The sequence below is a fragment of the Schistocerca serialis genome, chromosome 3, assembly GCF_023864345.2.
Source record: "Schistocerca serialis cubense isolate TAMUIC-IGC-003099 chromosome 3, iqSchSeri2.2, whole genome shotgun sequence".
Lineage (NCBI taxonomy): Eukaryota > Metazoa > Arthropoda > Insecta > Orthoptera > Acrididae > Schistocerca > Schistocerca serialis.
In genome coordinates this window covers 1,010,080,087-1,010,098,107 of record NC_064640.1, presented here as the reverse complement: position 1 = coordinate 1,010,098,107, position 18,021 = coordinate 1,010,080,087, and the positions used below count along the sequence as shown (strand labels likewise).

Sequence of the window (18,021 nt, the reverse complement as noted above, 5' to 3'; positions counted from 1 at the left end):
CTGAATTTGGGTGGTGTGAAACCAATTGAAATTCATCGACAGTTGAAGGAGACATGTGGTGATGGAGTTATGGATGTGTCAAAAGTGTGTTTGTGGGTGCGACAGTTTAATGAAGGCAGAACATCGTGTGACAACAAACCGAAACAACCTCAGGCTCGCACAAGTCGGTCTGACGACATGATCAAGAAAGTGGAGAGAATTGTTTTGGGGGATCGCCGAATGACTGTTGAACAGGTCGCCTCCAGAGTTGGCATTTCTGTGGGTTCTGTGCACACAATCCTGCATGACGACCTGAAAATGCGAAAAGTGTCATCCAGGTGGGTGCCATGAATGCTGACGGATGACCACATGGCTGCCCGTGTGGCATGTTGCCAAGCAATGTTGACGCGCAACGACAGCATGAATGGGACTTTCTTTTCATCGGTTGTGACAATGGATGAGACGTGGATGCCATTTTTCAATCCAGAAACAAAGCACCAGTCAGCTCAATGGAAGCACACAGATTCACCGCCACCAAAAAAATTTCGGGTAACCGCCAGTGCTGAAAAAATGATGGTATCCGTGTTCTGGGACAGCGAGGGCATAATCCTTACCCACTGGTAGCGCCACTCAGGAACATATCATCAATATAAGAACACTATTCACCAAGTTGGAGCAAGTGGGCCTAAAACACTATTTGCAGAAATTATGTTTTCAGGAGAAGAATGTTGTATACTTATGTCATATTTTATCCAGAAGTCACATTAGACCAAACGAGCTGCATTTGGCTGCTGTTGATAAGCTACCAAATCCACAAAGTATTAACTAATTGTAATACATTTTGGGGAAAAGGACCTTTTGATGATAAAAGGACAGGTTTATGAGTGGATATTCAAAAATCATAAGGGTGCTCCACACAGATACATAAATTATATCTGTAAATCAAATTCACAAATGCATGCCTCCAACATCTTTAAGAAAAACAATAATACTGCAAGTGAAATACATTTGACTGATTCTTCCACATAATTAATTATACTTTTACAATTTTGTTCAGATGCAAACAAAGGTAACTGCTGGAGACTGTTGTGCTATAACAAATCATTCCAACAGTTCTAGTAAGACCACTACATTAGCCAAAATTGTTTCAGATTCATTGTAATTAGAGAGTGTGTAAGAAAATGTCTTAATGATTAGACAATTTTAACTCCCCCATGGAAGACAACTTTGTTGGGTATCTAAACTTTGGAGGAAGACTGGCTGCAATACCCTCACAGGGTAATGTAATCCAGACAATACACAATAGCATTTCAAGAAACAAAAGTGATGAATAAGACCAACAGCAAGACAGAAGGAAGGAAATGAATGTGGTAGAAAGTTATGAAGGAGGTATAAATTTATTTTCATTCCACATCTGTAGGTACAATTTATTTGTCAAGTAACTTCTGAAGCTTCATATCATACATTGTGTTTTTCAATATCTCCAGCTGCAAACCAATATTATGTCCATGTGGTTATATTTGCTAATATCACAGGTTTTCATAGCCAAAATACTGTTTTTCAGTAATCACACATCAATGATACCAACAAAACAACAGATAAACAATAACTTTCCTTTAATGTACAACTACCTTAAGGCTACACTACAACAAGGAGCTGAACAAGTGTGTCTTAAAGTGCTGATATGAACAGAAAAATGAAGTATTACTCTCAGAGTAAATTACTTACTCTCACATGATTTACCAATTAACAGCCTTATGAAGTATTCTAATTTTTTTTTTTAATGAGAGCAATTTTTGAATATTCTCTGTCCTCTACAGATCTTACATAATTTCCTGTGAATCTGCCTAAAGGACTGAATAACATTATTTTCCATGAGAAATGTCAAAACAGTTAAATTCACTTAAACATGAACACTCAGCCAGTGGCAGTCATAGGATCCAGTTTACACAAAATTAAATAGCTTCCTTGTAGAGCAGCCCATTACTAAATTTACAAACAATGCTCCTTATAATTTTCAGTGATCAACTAGTTAATTGAATAATTTAGATATAATCATCCGTGCCAATCATATCTGAAAAATCAAAAATCTGTCAACTGCCAGTTACTTATTTTCATTTTCCTTTGACAATCCACTGTGACCTTGTCAAGTGACTACAATAACATCAGAACACCTCTTGTATATGAAACAAACAAAATAACATAGTGCAGATGCGACAAAATCAGGATCAGAACTGCTATTTCACAATACTGAACACAAACATCATAAATAAATAGTATTGTGTCTATATGGCAAGACTGACATAATGCTCTTCACATATTAATTATAAGTCAGACCCTTTAACTGTAAGGTTGGGCAACACACGGGGCGACCTCATAAATATAACCCTGCCTTTCTTCTGGGAATGCATTTTTGAGGAATAATGGAGACTCAGTCAAGCATCCACAGGTATGAAAAAAATATTACAATACACTTGCAATATAGCTGCAGTGAAAACTGTCCCAGCTTCAATACTGATTAAAAATTATAAACTAGTACATCAAGTAATACAATTTTCAGTCACAGCACTATTTCACCATTTTAACTCACTAAAGCTACCAAAATAATCCGTATCACCATAAAATGCCATTTAACACAAACTATCCAATTTTTAAACAGAGATAGCTGAAGAACTTAATATCCAAACCACCTTTTGAACATTTCTCAGTGCTACCTTTACTTAATTATCAGGGCCTTTGTGTGATGTTTATGATTTCTCCTTGTACAATGTCCATGAAATAAGGTTGCAGTTTAAAGTGCATTTACTCACTAAATCATCACACTGAAATACTTCCCTCTCTAAACTTTGTATTACCAATTAGAACATTTATCAAAACTGTGTGGTCCTTGCTGTGCAGATCTACTGCCTTTTTAAGAGAGGAAATTAAATCATCAGATGAGCTTGATATCAGAATTCCCTTCCCACCATAACCCTCTGCAACTTCTTCATAGTTGGTGTGCTGTTAGGAGAAGAACATAGATAAATATCAGTCTTCATACTGTTTAACAAAGACAGAAATACACCTTTTTAATAAACATATTTCTGTAAAATAAATAATATCAATCACAGAAGCAACGAATACTAATGAATGACAAAATGATCAGGTTATGAAATTTCAGCTGAACTTGGTTGTTTCATAGACAAATTTATGAACTGAAAGGTCTTCACAAATTACTTTTTGTATTAGACGCAACATAATGAATTAAATACCTGAAATGAATAGAGCCCAAATATATACTAAAAAGTAACAGAAATTATTTATTTTACAAATGAGTTACAAAATATTACATATTCAAACAAAAATTAAGACAAAAATTAGGGACAGAGCACAAACTTGGATAGGAGAAGAAAACTAGCCATGACATTTCTGAGTAACTGTCCAGGCATTTGCCTTTATCAATTTAGGGCAACTACACAAAACTTACACATGGATCTGCTGATGGGGACTGGAGCATAGTTCCTCTGGCATACAAGCCCAGTGTTTTGACCACTTCACAGCCATGCACACTACATACCAGTATTTGAAAAAACCACACATGCTACAGCAAAACCTTACAGAGTGTAGCAGGAAAACAAATTAATTTTCATTGAGCCCTTAAGAAACAGCATTTCACATACCTTCTACACAAGTTAAAAGTTAATCATTATCAGCGGGCAGCGTGCCTCACTGGTAGACTGCTAATTTTTTTTTTTTACAATTGGTCAATACGATTGTAAAAAAAAAGGGGGGTGCGGGGCATTAGGCCAGTATACTGATGCAAGCTTTTTGATTTGATGTCACTTCAGTGGTTTGGATGTCAATGTCACTATTTATTTATTCACGTAGCTTCTCATTTTCACAGAAGTTCAGCACTGTCAGACTGGGCTAACACTTGGATGGGTGACATTCAGTCTGCCGAGTGCTGTTGGCAAGCCCTTGTGAGGCAAACTGTGAAGCTACTTGATTGAGAAGTAGCGGTTCCAGTCTCGTAAACTGGGAGAGCAGTGTGCTGACCACATGCCCCTCCATATCCACATCCAGTGGCACTTGTGGGCTAAGGATGACACAGTGGCTGGTCGGTACTGTTGGGCCTTCATGGGAAGAAAGTGAACCTGCTGCCATTTTATCTGTTCACTTTATAGGCATGGGTTCTTACAGATTAGGCCAAATGCTTAAGAATTATGGGTTTAAGGTAGCATTTTCAACCAATAAAATTCTGAAAAAACTTTGGTCCATACACTGCAAGCATCTTATGACAAACTATTTCGCTCTGGGGTTTATAAAATCACCTGTGGGAATCGGTTGTTTTGGGAAAGGAGACCAGACAGCGAGGTCAACAGTCTCATCGGATTAGGGAAGGACGGGGAAGGAAGTCGGCCATGCCCTTTGAAAGGAACCATCCTGGCATTTGCCTGGAGCGATTTAGGGAAATCACGGAAAACCTAAATCAGGATGGCTGGACGCGGAATTGAATGCGAGTCCAGTGCCTGTGGGAATTGCCCAAATTATTATATAGGTCAAACAGGCAGAGCCATTGCTAGTAGATATAAGGAGCACATTCCAACCAAAAGTGGTGAGGTTCCTCCTTCGCCGAACACCTGATCCAAAATGCACATGCGCCTAATCCCCTAACCAGCACGGAGCTACTTCATCATGAGATTAAAGGTACTAGATTAGACATCCTAGAAGAAATGGAGATTTTTAAACATCTGCAATTTGAGGAGGATAACCTCCTTAATGATCAACTTCAGTTAAAAAACAAGATTTTTTTTTTTTAATGTTTTATGCCATTATTTAGAATATCATGACCAGATAAAGGGTTGATTGGCAGGAGCCGAGCAGTATTTCAGTGGTGGTGCGACACAGATGGTTGGTGTTTGATGTACTTTATTTTAGACATCCCGTAAGGTAGCGGCTAGCATGCGTGCATTTGAGCACATGACATTTTGGTATATGATTCCCATCAGGTGGTCTTTCCACATATGGTGCTTGCATAATGTGCCACACATGGCTTTTAAATAATTAAGATGCCCGCATCTATCCCATAGACAATAGTTATATTCATATAAGTGGTTACTAGTCAACGAGCAGTGAAATGGAGCCTCAGGTGACAAGATGAAGTTTAGCTGGTCCGTCTCGACCTTTTGGGATTTAATTCCCTTTACATTTATTTATAGTTGCAATCCAGAGACAACTTCATCCTTGTCCATTTATGGCATGCACATGGGCATATTAGTAGCTACCTTTTATTTCTTTTTAATTCTTCCCTGTGAAGAACATGCCGTTTTCCCATGTCAAGTGTCCATAAAATATTCCTATGTGTCTTTTCAGGTCAAGCACGTTTTATCATATCATATTTATTTAATAATAGCCTTTAATATAAGAGGCGTTAATTCTCTTTTGTAGCGTGTAGTGAAATTGACCCCTGTTGGCCGACAGAGTATAAGGGCGATGAAAGGGCATTGCACGTCCATTCATGCAATTACCATATTTTTTACATGTAAAACATAATTTGACCTATGCTGGTCATTTGCTATTACATGGCAATGAAGTGTTGTCGTTCGTTCACTCATGCATTATTTTTAGTTATAAGATAAAAAATTAATCTTGATAATAGTCTTCATTCAGTGTGTGTCAGCAATAAGAAGTATATCTACATCAACTCATAAAACCAACAACTCAACCATCTGTACACAGGTTAACCAAGATTACTGCATTATGGCAGTTTCGCTGTTTTATGTCCTATGTCATCTTTCATTAATAACAATGGATGCGTTATGCAGCATTCATTGTGAAAGGGCCGATATATTCTAATAGTGTAAGTCAGGGTAGTGTGTTCGAACTTACATAAATCAATGCATAGTTTGTTACATTTTAGTCATAACCTGGTGCAGAGGCTTTATGTGTAAGATTTTCAACCTTTCTATAAGTTATTTGTTTTAAGATATGCCTACATTGGTCTTTTACCTTTGACAGTCATGGTCTCAGTTAGACATGCGCAATGTTCCCCGCCACGTTGATTTGCAGAGCATTATCTAGTCCTACTTAGTTTCAGGTGAAGTCCCAAGGCGCACCGCACGGCATCCATGTAGACGAGGTGCACGCCACAGCTTAAGTTAAGTCTTGGTATTGACTTAGTACTTATGTACCGCGTTTTTAAAATGTGATTACACCTATTCAGGCTGTTTTAGTTTTATTTCTAGGGCATGCCCTCTTAGACAAATTATAGGTTCAGGTATATCTCCTGAAGCAGGCTGAATTATTTGGGCTGAAACCTAGGTAAAGGTTGGTTTCATTACCGCAATCAAGGCTGATAGTTTCTTATATATTAGATTATCATGATTGCTGACTGTGCAGCAATGCTGAAAGTACAAAAAATAGCCAACTATGTTGGCCCAAATGTTCAATGAGAAACATGTTATGTAAATGGCAAGATAAGCAAGCAGTAGTGTTGTAAACTTATAGTGTGAGTGCGCATAAAACAGCAAGTCATAGACGTACCCACTCAGCCAGTCTAGGCAGGTCGCCTCGCAACCTGGACACACAGTGCAGCAAGCACTGTGCCATGTGCACAACATCCCAATATAAGCCCAGCATGCTGGGCCATCAGCCTCATTTATATTTATTTGCTTACTGTATGCTCACCCATCACACTGTATATCGATGTGTTCTATAGTTATGAGACTTTGTACTGTTCTATACTTTATTCAGTGTTTTTCTGGATTTCTTGGTGTGGAAGCAGAATAAAATTTGGTTGGTGTTACTTCTCATATTGTGTCTGTCCACTGTTACAACATACTTGGTGATGAGGATGGGATTCTACTCCATGTATTTACTTTCTTTGGTTCAATATACAGCCAGCAAGTCAGTGGAAGAAGTTCTTCAACAACATAAAACTCTCACCAACCAACAGTGGGTTCTTTCTGTGATACTAAACACACTGTTTTGGGATGCACGTGAAAAATGACTTCGGCAACATATTCAAGCCTCTAGAGTCACTGACTGCAATTTGTATAAGCCTTTATTTTTGGCATGGATTTCTTCTCCTCACATTTACCACCTTTTGTGCCACGGAGCTCCTCTTCAGGAACCTGCCAGCATCTCTTTTGATGAAATGTGTCCACTGCTTTCTAATTATCAATGCAAACATACCCATGTTACAGCTGCTTGTACTGAGTTCTACCATTGTCAAAACTGGCTGCAACAGTCATACAGAGCTTGGGCAGTGGAACTTCATTGGCTTAGCCATAGTTGCCAGTTTGTTACTGAGGCTCACTGGAATTCATATGCTGATAGGGAAGTTCATGAATGTGCTTTACGATGTGAAAATCTCTCTCTCACAGATGTTCTGAACATTGCTCAGTCTTTTTAAGTATCTAGGGCAGCAGAATCAGGTAGAGGCATGGTGTGAAGTAGGTACCATTGTTTCCTCTCCTCCTCAGCTGCTGTTTGTTAGCTCACATGGAGATGACAACATCATGGCATGCAACCACAGCCTCCTGGATGCATTGGGCAGTGCCATTCTAGGTAGCAGCAGTCAGCATCACCAAAGCAGTTGCACATTCATCTTCCATCGTGCCCTTATTGTTTTGTTCAATATGAGAGGGCCATGTGCTCAAAGTGTTGGGCGACGTGCAACCATTGTAAAAAAAAAAAAAAAAAGAGAGAGAGAGATAGACAGAGATAGGGATAGAGATATATATATATATATATATATATATATATAGTTATAATAGAGGGAAACATTCCACGTAGGAAATATATATCTAAAAACAAAGATGATGTGACTTACCAAATGAAAGTGCTGGCAGGTCGACAGACACACAAACAAACACAAACATACACACAAAATTCAAGCTTTCGCAACAAACTGTTGCCTCATCAGGAAAGAGGGAAGGAGAGGGAAAGACGAAAGGATGTGGGTTTTAAGGGAGAGGGTAAGGAGTCATTCCAATCCCGGGAGTGGAAAGACTTACCTTAGGGGGAAAAAAGGACGGGTATACACTCGCACAAACACACATATCCATCCACACATATACAGACACAAGCCTTGTGTCTGTATATGTGTGGATGGATATGTGTGTTTGTGCGAGTGTATACCCGTCCTTTTTTCCCCCTAAGGTAAGTCTTTCCACTCCCGGGATTGGAATGACTCCTTACCCTCTCCCTTAAAACCCACATCCTTTCGTCTTTCCCTCTCCTTCCCTCTTTCCTGATGAGGCAACAGTTTGTTGCGAAAGCTTGAATTTTGTGTGTATGTTTGTGTTTGTTTGTGTGTCTGTCGACCTGCCAGCACTTTCATTTGGTAAGTCACATCATCTTTGTTTTTAGATATATATATATATATATATATATATATATATATATATATATATATATATATATATATATATATATAGAGAGAGAGAGAGAGAGAGAGAGAGAGAGAGAGAGAGAGAGAGAGAAGAAGAAGAAATATTGTGTCTGTGTGCAACTCTCGACTTCCTTCACCAAACATGAAGATGGATGTGAACAGTGTTTCCTATGTGATGGTAGCCCCAAACAAACTCTACATTGAAGTATGTGTGATGGACAAGATGTTAAAAATGCATGTGGACACAGGAGCAGCAGTGACTTTGCTAAATTCTCAAACCAGAGTGAATCTTGGATCAATTGCAGTGTCCCCTGTATCTTGTCGGTTGGGGGGTTACAACAAACAACAAATACCCATATTGGAACAGGCATCTACTTCCACAGTGCACGAAGCAGTTGTTTGGCCTTTGACCTTTCTTGTAGAGGATGGTGTCAACATGGAAAACTTATTTGGATTGGACGTCATCAGAATTTTTGGGTTCTCTATTTCTGAGGAAGTGTATCTGGTATTGTATCAAGTTCCATACCAACAACTGGACATGCTTTGCTCAGAATATTTCTCCTCATTCTTGGGAGTTCTGGGATGTGCTACAGAAGGCTCACAGTCCCAGGAGCTTTATGGGAGCAAGTCAAATTGTAACTAGATCGACCTACGTCTTTGGATGTTATCGTGCTTGTCTCCCTCTAGTGAATGGTCTAGTCCATTGGTAACTGTCAAAAATCTTAATGGCAACCTTCGGCTCTGTGGTGATTTTAAAGTGTCTGTAAATTCACAGTCAACTATTGATACCTGTATCTTACCCCATACTCATGAACTCCTCGCACAGCCTGCTGGGGGGCAACATTTTTCCAAAACAGACTTCCAAAAGCTGACTTGCCATTTTACAGTGATTTTTGGAGCAACTCATAGCCTCTGTGCCGGGGTGCATTAGCCACCTGTATGATACTGTAGTCTCATCTTCCTCAACAGATGAACATTTGCAGAACATTTATGCCTTGTTTATGGTGCTACAGGTTGCTGGTTTGAAATGTAACTTGGACAAATCACATTTTTTTTTCAGCCATCTATGTCTATCTCAGTTTTGAAGTCTTGCGTGCTGGTCAAGCCTTTACCTCAGCATATTGATGCCATTACAGCTTTACTGCATCAAAGAGTTGCAGGCCTTTCTCAGAAAGATTGCATACTACCATAAATTTCTTTCTGTTGGAGCCACATTAGCCCAGCCACTTTGTGCTCTCTTGCATAAAGATGTTACTTTTTCAATGGTAGCCCACCTTTGTGCATGCTTTCACCCTATGAAGGTCAAAATTATGCTCAGCACCCTGCTTGGCTACCTTTGAACCAGGCCAACATCTTGTTTCGGCCACATACACCTCCCAGAATAGCCTCAGGGCTGTTCTTGACACAAATATGAAGACGGTTTCAAACCCCGTATTGTGCATGCTTTCAAGACTCTGAATAAGGTGCAACAGCACTACTCACAGATAGAAAAAGACGCCCTTGCTATTGTGTATGCACTCCAAAAATTTCACACTTTCCTATATGGTTCAATGTGTAATTTGATTACTGATCATAAACTTCTGGCTTCTCTTTTCAATCCTTTGGTACCTTTACTGGTCGAAGTGAACCATTGCCTGCAATGCTGGGCACTTTTTTTGTCATGCTATAACTATGAGATTCATTTCTGACACAGTACAACACACTAATGAGGGTGCTCTTTCACGATTGCCGATTGGCTCCAATCCAGCATTTGATCGGGATGAACTGTTGTGTTTCAGTTTAGACATTGAAGCTCAAATCACCGTCGATGACTTTCCTGTTACCAGTTCTCACATTTTGGTGGCTGTTATGGCTGATTTTATCTTACACAAAGTTGTTCAGTTTGTCCACCATGGCTGCATGGATGAACCACAAGGCTGGGTGCAAGATTATTTGCCTAATTATTATGCTCTCCACCACCACCTCTCAGTTCCTGATGGTGCACTACTGTCGGCTACTGAAGTGTCAGCACCCAGGGTTGTGATCCCTTCTGCACTGCAACAGGGCACCATGCGCCTTCTCCACCTAGACCATAGGATTGTTTCTCATATGAAATTGCTGGCCCACTGCCACATGTTTTGGCCGGGTATTGTCAATGAAATCGTGCACATTGCTACAGCCTACCAACAGCATGTCAATCAAGTGGCAACCTGGGCCTCTGTTTCCCCGTGGCCCACAACTCAGTGCCCCTGGGAGCATTTTTATGCTGATTTTGTGGGATCATTTTGGCTTGTAGTGGTTGATGTTTTCTCAAAATTTTCTTAAGTGGTTCATTGCCCATCCTCATCCATGGCGACTACTCTCCTGGCCATCTCAAAGAGTTTTTTCCTCAGCAGGATTTCTGTATATGCTTGTGACAGACAATGGCCCACAGTTTGTGTCTCAAGATACAGACCCTCGCTTTCACCCAGTCAAATGAAGGGGTGGAGTAGGTGGTGATCTGTATGTACAAAAACCAGAAAAAATATATCATTCAACGTTCTACCAAGGAAACCCCTCAAGTTCATATAGGTTCACTCCAGTCAACGACCATAGCCCAGCAGAGCTGCTTCGTAGCCACCAGCTGCAGATGTTGCATCATCTGCTCTGGCCACTGCCCAGGCACCCACTGGTGCCTACTGCGCAGTGATTCCATCTGGGCTCCGCCATCTGGGTGCACAGGTTTGACCGGTGTCCTATGTGAATACCAGTGACTGTCCACTGATGCTGATGCCACCAGTTCTGTGTCATGCACACCTCTGATGTCTCGGAGTCGTGACACTACGACCAGCTCAGTCTGTGCACCAGAGAGCCTTCCACCCTGTGGCCGCCTTCACCGGCCCCATCGGCATGGGCCACAGTCCATGCCTCCTCTAGCCCTGGCCCGTCTTTGCCCTTTAGTGCCGCCACCACCAGGCAGAGTAGTCAGTGCTGGGCTGCCTCTGTCTCTGTAACACCTGTTTCTGCTGCCATCTTCTCTACTGCTTCCACCAGAGTGCCTGCCTGGATGTGGCCATGGATACAGCACCAGCATCACCAGTGCGCCATTATGGCCTCTCACAGGGGAAGGGGCACTGCTCCTGTCCATGCCTGCACCATTTCGAATCATATTCTCCTGTGAGAGCACAACACCTGCTCCAGCAGGCATCACCTCTAATGATGAAGGCATGAACATCTCTACAGTGAACACTTTTCTCCAAGGGGGAAATGAGAAACATGTTACTTAAATTGGAAGAGCAGCTAGCGGTACTGCTGTAAATATATAGTGAGAGTGTGCATAATCAAACAGCATGCAATATGAGTACCTCCTCAGCCAGTCTAAAGAGGTTGCCTCACAACCTGGACAGATGGTGCAGGATGTACTGTGGTGCATGCACAACAGTCCGATATAAGGCTGGCACCCCAGGCCCTTGGCCTCACTTATATTTGCTTGCTTTTCATATGCTCACCTTCATGACTGTATATCGATGTGTTCTATAGTTATGAGACTTTGTACTGTTCTATACTTCATTCAGAGTTATTGTGGTTCTATTCATGTGAAAGCTGAATAAAACTTGGTTGCTGTTGCGTCTGATATTGTGTCTGTACAATGTTAACCAAGTAGCTGTCTCTATGTTTATGTTACATTTTTTTTAAATTTCTTGAAATAAATAGGTACACTTAGTCCAGTTGAAATATGGCTTCAGCTGTCGAATGAAGAAAGAGTACCACTTCAGACTCAACAACTTCTCTGAAGGAGAGCTCAAATTCAGAGCAGCTTGGTTGTCTATGATACCTAATGGAGCCAGGCACCATTACATCAGTTATTCATACAGTATAAAGCTGGATAATGCAATGTGAGAAAAGCGATTCACAGAATCTGAATATTATTATCCCCTTACACACATACACAAATCATTAATTTAACATACAGTTATCATTCGTGAAGGGTATTCTGAGTGAAGAGGGTGAGATGATTGATGGATATCACACACACACACACACACACACACACACACACACACACACACACACACAGAGAGAGAGAGAGAGAGAGAGAGAGTGCGAGAGTGTGTGTGTGTGTGTGTGTGTGTGTGTGTGTGTGTGTGTGTGTGTGTGTGTGTGTGTGTGTGTGTACATTCATGAAATCATAATTTTCATAAACTACATTTTTGTAAAAAGTAACCCACGCTCAGATCACAGATAAAAACTTACCACTAGTTTACAGGCAACATTACTGCCAAAGAGAGGCACTTGTTCTCTGGCAATCTGTGTCCAACCAGCATCATTGCCCACAAGAGCTACCACAGGAAGCTTATGACGCACCATTGTATCTATCTCTGCAATGCTGTACCCACAAGAACCGTCTCCATATATCAGCCACACTTGTGCATCAGGTTTTGCCAGCTTTGCACCTAACGCAAAACCTCCACCAACTCCCAAAGTACCAAATGCGCCAGGATCCAACCAACACAGTGGTCCCCTAGGTCTGTAAAAGAGCCGTTGTAAGATATTATGGACAATTTGTCACATTAAACTTAACAGAAAGGTTTCATTTTCATGAGAACAACTACTGTTTATACTAACAATTATGTCTGTACATGTGCAGAGTAGTGAACATGTGAAAACCAAAGTCCCATTAACATTATAAACGAGGATGGGAGCATCAACAGGTGTAACTATTTATTTATGTTGAGTATAAAACACATACATGCTTGAAGGTTTTTGTGTCTTTTCATATATAGTCTTCTGACCAGGAAATTCTACATTAAGCAGTACTTAGCATGATGCATCCTTGAATCCTTTGTTGAACATTATTTCACATCCCATCACTCTTTTTGTGAAGCAATGCAGATTCCTTGCAAGCAAGTACATTTGCATTTCACTAAACCATTCTTCACACGAGGAATTTCCATTTAATTATTTTCTTGCCCTCTCACTCATCCACTTTTTCATTTCATACCTTATCTGTCCATATAACTTATTATATCCTATAGTAGCACATTTCAATTTCAGTTTATTTTACTATTTTCCTATAACTGGCTTCCTATAAATAGCATCTTTCAACATACCATCAATCTCCCTCCCGACCACCACATCAATGGAGGGAAGGTAGCCAGCCCCATCGTGAAATGAATATTGGGGGGATTGAGTTCAGGTGTTCTAAAAAGCCATTCAAATTCTCACTGCCAAGAGGCCAAACAACGAAAGCATCTTCTATATATTTGAAAAACACACAGTTGTCATAGCCACTGACTCCAAAACATGTTCCTCGATGTCTTCCATAAAAAAATCTGCAATAATAGGTGACAAGGGGCATCCCATCCCAACTCCATTTATCTGCTCATAGTACTGGTCATTGCATAAAAAGTAAGTGAAGTTGATACATGTCAAAATGGGTTTGTTAATTTAATACCAAACCTAATGCATCCTCTCTAATTGATGTAAGAAATCCGCTGAGTTCTTACTGTGATGCTCACACTGACCAACTAGTGGACTCAACAGAATTTTATCCAGTTCCTGTACTTTTGATTCTACATTTAAAAATTGTTGTTGCACACTCAGGAGAAATAACAGAGTTTTTATTCTGTTTGCTCAAATCTTTACCAGAACTCCCCCGTTATTTGTTACCACACTGTGCAGTGGGGCTTGTTTCACAATTTCATGTGGTAAGTTTACTTGGTCCTGTACCATAGTTACATCTGCTTGTTCTTCTGACAATGTGTCTTAACCCCGCACACTGAGCAAGGTACCGCACTGGACTCCCATTCAGGAGGACAACAGTTTAAACCTGCATCCAGCCATCCGGATTTAGGTTTTCCATGATTTCCCTAAATCACTTCAGGCAAATGCCAGGATGGTTCCTTTGAAAGGGTATGGCCAATTTCCTTTCCCATCCTTCCCTAATCCAAGCTTGTACTCCACCTCTAATGACCTCGTTTTCAACAGGATGTTAAACATTAATCTCCTCCTCCCCCTCCTCCTAACCCAGTGCACTAATTCAAACAGTTGCATGCTGTGTGATTTGCTACATTCCTTTGTAAAATTACTGAACAGATCCTGCACATCATTATGAATGTCCATAACTTTTGGATCCAACATTTTGTTCAAACCTGTCTTCAAATCTTGCTTAGCATTATCTAGTTTTTTATCAAGTTTTAGTTACCAACATTTAACTTTTGACTATCTGCTTTCAAATATGCACTCAGTTTTTTTTTTTTTTTTTGTTTTTTTTTTTTTTTTTTTAATTGCATTGACCAATCTTCCCTTCCTACATTATCAACACAACTATTGTCTACTCCTGCATCTGCAATTCAATGTCTACATTCAAATCTGAACTTTCACTTTCAGTTGCCTCTACAATCTGAATTCTGTTAATTAGTCCCAATTCATTAATGACATCCATAACAACACTATCCCAATCAATACTGTACTTCTCATTAATTATGGCATATTTCTCATTCTGATTAGCTGTGTTATTCAAATACGCATACGGCATACACAATTTATCTTTTCTCTTGTCCAACGTTTGTTGAAAAATCAAGGCGCCACTGAAAATGTCAAATTCACACATCATACATTGCTGTTGGTGATTGCATGATGTCTGAAGATTGTTGCATGATGTGACATCATTATTACCTGTCTCCATACATAAGGCAATGAGTTGATGGTGCTTATATGAAACGATACTGCACTCTCTCTGTCTCATATTCAATGATTCAGTGATATAAAGGGTGAACAGAAAAACAGGAACATTTCCATAACCCAATAAAACTAGAAGTGATGAAGAAAAGACATTGCATTCATAGTAATTGAAACCTTACAACTTTTCCATTTACGAAACACTGATGGCACTTATCATTTTTTTTTAAAATTACGTACTTTAGATGGTGTCCTCCTGTACAAATACAAAGGTTTTTGGTCGAGTTGTGTAGACTTTGCTCTTGAGGTAGCCCCACACGAAAAAAATCACAAACGGATAAACCTGGGGATCTAGGGGGCCAGGGACTGTAACTGAATCATGAGATCACACAGTTCCCAAACAATTCTTGCACATATGCCATTGATTGCTGTGCAGTGTGTGATGTCGCTCCATCCTGTTGACACTATTTTCTTGAAAAATTGAGATAGTTGTTCAATGCAGGTGTAACAAAAGTTTGTAACATCTCCACATAACAATTGGCATTGACAGTTATTGTGTTTCCCTGTTCATTTGCAAAAAAATACGGTCCAATAATCCCATGTGATGAAACACCACACCATACTGTCACTTTACTAACATGTAAAGGGTGCTCATGAATGTCATTAGGATTTGTGTTTGCTCAGTAACAGTAGTCATGTTTATTCTCATAACTTGTGAGGTGAAAATGTGCCTCATCTGACATCCATAACTTGTTTATAAATTCATCATCATTGTTTATTTTTGTTATCATCTGTTGACAGAATCCCAATCATAACTGGTAATCGCTGTCCTTCAATTGTTCATGACCTGTAGTTTGTATGGATGAAATTTTAAATCACGATGAAGAATTCTGCGAACACTCTCCTGGGACATTCCAGCCACTGCTGCTTGCTTACAAATTGAACACCGTGGGCTCCGTTAGACAGACTCGCGTACAACATCAATGTTCGCTGGAGAACACACACTTCTTGGTCATCCTGTTGGTTTCTTCTTGAGGGCAGATCCAGTCTCTTCAAAGCTATTGATCCAAGATTTTATCATATGTTTTGATGGAATGGCATCATGATGTCCTAAATTATAAAAACATCAAAACTCCCTCTGTGCTGCTACCAAACTAACATTGTTTTTGTAAAACATTTTTATGGCTAACACACACTGTTGTCCATTCCAATGATCCATGATTACTAAAATGGTGCACTGTTTGCTCACTAACTGTCATGAACCCGCAGTGCTGTCACCTGCCCATGGCTGCAACTACTCATTTCAAACATTCCTGTTATTCTGGTAATTTTAGGAAGCATACAATGAGAGGTCTGACTGGATCACTAACCTGTTTTACGACACCCAGTTTTATCAACATCCTGTTTGCCACAATACAACATTAATCACTTCAAACTGAAATTTTAAGATGATCGGAACACAGCATGAACAATTAGCCCAAATATATTAGCGACTGCATCTGATCAACACTGATAGCAGCCACTGGCACACACTTAGACAATGCAATGCCAAGTACGCACACAAACCAACAATAACTATATCAGAATGCATTGTCAGCAAGCAAAGATTATTGTAAAATGCTGGACATGGCAAAAGCAATGGTGGCTGCATTAAAATAACATATACTCTGCAGTAACATGAAGCAGTGAACTTGGAAAAATCACAAAATATTGCAAATATTCTGTCATGAGAGGATATAGGATCCTCACACTTTCAGGTTTCAAACTGATTATCACTGAGAAGACGTGGTATCTGCCTCCTGTACCTGTCAATAAGGATTTCTTTACGGCCATTGTTCTGATGCCATGTTACATAGTTGTAAGTGGTACTGCATATCCTGTACACACACAATGGACAGTACCCACTCGCACACCACCAAATTGAGCAACTTCATTCATAACGTGGTCATAGGCACATCCATAGATGATAACCCCTTTCTGAAGTGTGCGTCATTTATGTTGGCGGCCAAGTTTAAGTTCGTTCTGCACATCTGACGTCACAAAACACAGTCAGCCAATGAACAGAGAACGACGTTGCCAGATCTCGACTGCAGTGCAGAGCATGGAAGAGTGTCTTCAGTTTTAGAAACGTTCAGTCATAAATAAAGTAATAGAACAAAAGCAATGTCTTGATAGCTGACTTTCTTTTATAGGAAGTTTGGAAAAAGCATTGTTTGTACCAATTGCTTCATATTCTATTAATTAATTAAACCAAACAAGCAATAAGACTCCTAATTCAGGCGATAGCAAGGAAAGGTGTTTGTATCAATCTCACAAACCGCTTTTTCGCAATAAAGAACAGCGGTAATTGTTTATTTCCTATTGTACTTCGACGAAGCGTGAGTAATTCATAGTCAAACCAACAGTGTTTGTCAGTATTTTGCGTGACGCGTTGTAGTCCTCATGGCGTGTTCTAGTCAGATGAGCTACGTTAGCGCAACGGATAGGGTGTTGGGCTACTACGCGAAAGGTTACGAGTTCAAACCTTGAGCGGTGCTTAATATTTTCATTATTCAAAAAAATATCGAAGTGCCTTACTTCACGAATTATATTCGTTTGAATGCAATTTTTTTTTTGAAATTTCTAGTGCTTTGTCTCTTCATTAACCCTTTCGCTGCTGCAGACACGTGCTCCCCGCATTCCGCGCTGTGCGCGATTTTGTCATCACTGCACTGCTCACCTGTGCAGACACATGGTGTTCCCACTGCTTTGATACACTTATCATTCAATTTCACAAAAACTATTTGGCCTAAAAATTTGATTTTTACAAGTCTTCTTCACTGATACCTTCCCCCCATAAATGACTTAATTTTGTTTCGATGTTCAACACAGTTATTATGCAGCATTAAATGTAGTAAACCATTGCACGAAATTTTGAAGAGTTTGCAGAGGTAGAAGTCCATAGCATATACTTTCCGTATGGTTGATTTTAGTTGCCACAATGTTGAGAATGAAATGTGGACAAGATACCTAAATTTCATATAAAATTT

At 39.9% G+C, this 18,021-nt stretch overlaps 1 protein-coding gene across 1 annotated transcript in view; it reads right to left on the bottom strand.

Annotated features, from left to right (window-relative positions):
- Positions 1–1,357: 1,357 nt before the first annotated feature.
- LOC126471467 (2-hydroxyacyl-CoA lyase 2-like) overlaps positions 1,358–18,021 on the bottom strand; it is a 101,978-nt gene continuing 85,314 nt past the window's right edge. The window contains exons 10-11 of the mRNA XM_050099664.1: positions 12,566–12,839; positions 1,358–2,979 (exon numbers count right to left, since the gene is read on the bottom strand). Of these exons, the coding sequence (XP_049955621.1) occupies positions 2,797–2,979; positions 12,566–12,839 (457 nt within the window). The 3' untranslated portion in view covers positions 1,358–2,796. The remainder of the gene's footprint in view (positions 2,980–12,565; positions 12,840–18,021) is intronic.